The 3,473-nt window shown below is 32.1% G+C and overlaps 1 protein-coding gene across 1 annotated transcript; it reads left to right on the forward strand.

Annotated features, from left to right (window-relative positions):
- Positions 1-2,400: 2,400 nt before the first annotated feature.
- On the forward strand, positions 2,401-3,126 carry LOC134528971 (uncharacterized). Its single transcript, XM_063362638.1, has one exon. It carries the CDS (start codon positions 2,401-2,403, stop codon positions 3,124-3,126), a length of 726 nt encoding a protein of 241 aa, XP_063218708.1.
- The last annotated feature ends 347 nt before the right edge of the window (positions 3,127-3,473 follow it).

Genomic DNA, 3,473 nt, shown 5'->3' on the forward strand with positions numbered 1-3,473 from the left:
AAACTCGTATTATTCACAATGTAAAGTCAGAAAGCACCCGAAAAGGTTTCGGTAGCTATGGGATTCTACAGCGACGGCAGAGGGAAGTAATATTTTGCATTGTGATTATTATATGATTTGTAGCCCAGATAATATTTCATACTCATGTTTCGTTTGCTTTTCATTGAATACTTGTTTGGAATCACATATCCATTAAATGGAACCCAGTTTATAAAAATGCGTTTGTCAGTCCGTTAAACTTACCACCATTATATATATTTTTTTTTAGATATTCATGTCATGTAAAGATGTATTCGTATTTTCTAATGATACCGGATATTAATTGTACTCAGTTGCTGAAAAATATATTCAAACATTATTATATGCATAAATTTAATAAAAGTGTTTTCATGGCAGAAGATCTGTGTTGAGTACTATTATAAAATATTGTCTACATAACTAGCCCTAAACAAATTGTAAAAAAGGCGCGTGTACTTAAATACGCACGTTAGACACGATACTTATTTTTGATTTCATACCCAAACCATTTAGAAATTAACTGTCACAAAAAATATTAAAATATTGTTACATAACTTTTGTAAAAGAAAATATTTTACAACACATTGGATATAAAGTAAATAATACGTATATACACATATAAGCTAATGTAGCTAGAATTTTCCTAGCTTTACAAAGTGTTAAGAAACGTCTTGTTTTGAAGTTATGCTTTTTTAGGTACGTTATGATAAGATGAAGAAAGTGAATTTTTACGATTCGTGCGCACTATGCAACGAAATTTGCACAGGATGAAAAAAATGCTACATACAAAAATAAGGCTACTTATTAATAAAAATGAAATATGTGCTTATAAATAGTATAATTTAGTGATTGATATTGAATACTTGTCCATATCATTAAAAACATTTATTTAGTGTGAATATTAGTGTCAGATATTATATTTATAAAATTGTTCAATTGTATTTAAATAAGTGAGGTTAGGTAATACCTTTAAGACGCGTTATGGAAAAATTATGAGAATCAATTTTTACGATGCGCGTGCAGCTTGCAACAAAAATTTACAGTATAAAAAATTCTACATAAAATTAAAAATTTTATATGTGTTTTCAAACCATAAACTTTAGTGATTGATATTGAATACTAATCCACATAATTGAAAATTATTTATTGTGAAAATTAGTGATATAAGTTGTGTTTATAAATTTTTTCATTTGTATTTTCAAGTGTATTGATATAAGTGATGGTATGTTCCCGTATGCAAAATTTATTTGCATTACAAATGATAATGTATTACATTATTATTTGATAAGTAATTAAAATAAATAAATTAGAATAAACATTCTGCGTAGTTATTGATTTTTATAACTATTTAAACTTAGCCTCGATTATTGTATCAAATTGAATAATTAATTTTATACACGTGTTTACTTTAATATTGAATACTGATTGTTTATAGAAATGTTTTACCTTCACTGATTTTGTACTTTACCGACTTTATTTATAATATATTTCATTCATTTTTTATTTCATTTATATTGATTATTTGCATGCAAAGCTATAGGTTTTATTACAGAAATTAAAACTTTTAGTGAATAATTATGGAAGTAGTTTTTTCTCCTAAAAATATGCAGACAGAAATTTTCGTTTTGTTTCAAATGTCAATTGTGCAAAATGTCAGCAATAAGTATCAACGTTATTTAATAAGAAACGAAATAGTGATAGGGTTGCTTCGAAATATTATTTAGACAGTAATCATTCTATCAATTTTTAGTTTACAAAATTAAATGTGGGCAGTAAGTTAATATGAGTGTGCAAAATTTTATTAGGGAATACCAAATTGTGGTTTCACGAAATCTCATGTAGAAAGTGACGCCTGTCTTGTTTTGAAGGTTAGGCCAAGTGTGCCAAATTTCATCAAGCTCGCAGTAAAACTGTAGATTTGTTTAAAAAACAAACAAGCATGAAACTTTTTTTATTGAATATACGATTTATGTATATCAAAATTAATAACTTTTATCATGTTTGTATGGTTCATTTTTATTAATGTTAAAATAAGTTTGTGTGCGTATTTATAATATATTAACTAAACCAGAGGACAAAGCTATTTATTTTAATTTTATAAAAACCAAACAGTCAAATAATAAATACTAATACAGTTTACTTAAATGACAGTGTAAAAAATACAACAATAAGGTTTAAAAAACAGTTAGGTACGAAAGGCTACAGGAAAAACTCCCGCACTGCTCATTATGCATGATTGGGGGAAAATACCCATTGTGTGGTTATAGTTTCAGTCTATGTTTCATTGTTAACTATTAAAATATTAATTTTAATATAAATATTGTGTTATGTCAGTAAGTGACTGCCACGCTATTTAACTCCGTCTCTGCCCTTTTCGTTGGTATGTCACTGCCCATCCACGTTGGTCGACCACTGATACTACCACTACCGATCCTCGTGGGTATACCACTTCCCATTCACATGGTTCGACCACTGTCCCTCCTCGTGGGTATACCACTTTACATCCACGTGAGTCTAAGTCTACCATTGATCCTCCTTGTTGGTACACCACTACCGACCCTCGTAGTTATACAACTGCCCATCCACGTTGGTCGACCACTGATACTACCACTACCGATCCTCGTGGGTATACCACTTCCCATTCACATGGGTCGACCACTGTCCCTCCTCGTGGGTATACCACTTTACATCCACGTGAGTCTAAGTCTACCATTGATCCTCCTTGTTGGTACACCACTACCGACCCTCGTAGGTATACAACTGCCCATCCACATGGGTCGAACACTGATACTACCACTACCGATCCTCGTGGGTATACCACTGTCCTTCCACATGGGTCGACCACTGTCCCTCCTCGTGGGTATACCACTTTACATCCACGTGAGTCTAAGTCTACCATTGATCCTCCTTGTTGGTACACCACTACCGACCCTCGTAGGTATACAACTGCCCATCCACATGGGTCGAACACTGATACTACCACTACCGATCCTCGTGGGTATACCACTGTCCTTCCACATGGGTCGACCACTGTCCCTCTTCGTGGGTATACCATTTCCCATCCACGTTGGTCGACCACAGTCCCTCCTCGTTGGCTTCACTTGTTAAAACCGTAAACCTCTTGAAGTATCAAATAGACTCTTAGATAATAATTTGAATACATGTCAGGACGTAAAAAGAATATATATAAATATTTTAATTTTTGTTTTTGGGCAAGTCTTTTCCCAAGAACTACCAAAAAATTCTTCAGATTCAAATCCTAGGGTATAGAATAAAAATTTTAAGGGAATTAAAAGCAAAAATAACTTTTGTTACCAAAGTTTGGAACTAACACACATTTTTACATCAACGTTTTGCACGTTTTATTTTTTAATGCAGACTTTTTGCACCGATTTTGCTTAGTTTTAACTACGCTATATGTAAATTTTATTTGCCGTTTTCTGTTGTCCCTACCC

This window comes from Bacillus rossius, chromosome 2 (assembly GCF_032445375.1).
Source record: "Bacillus rossius redtenbacheri isolate Brsri chromosome 2, Brsri_v3, whole genome shotgun sequence".
Classification (NCBI taxonomy): Eukaryota; Metazoa; Arthropoda; class Insecta; order Phasmatodea; family Bacillidae; genus Bacillus; species Bacillus rossius.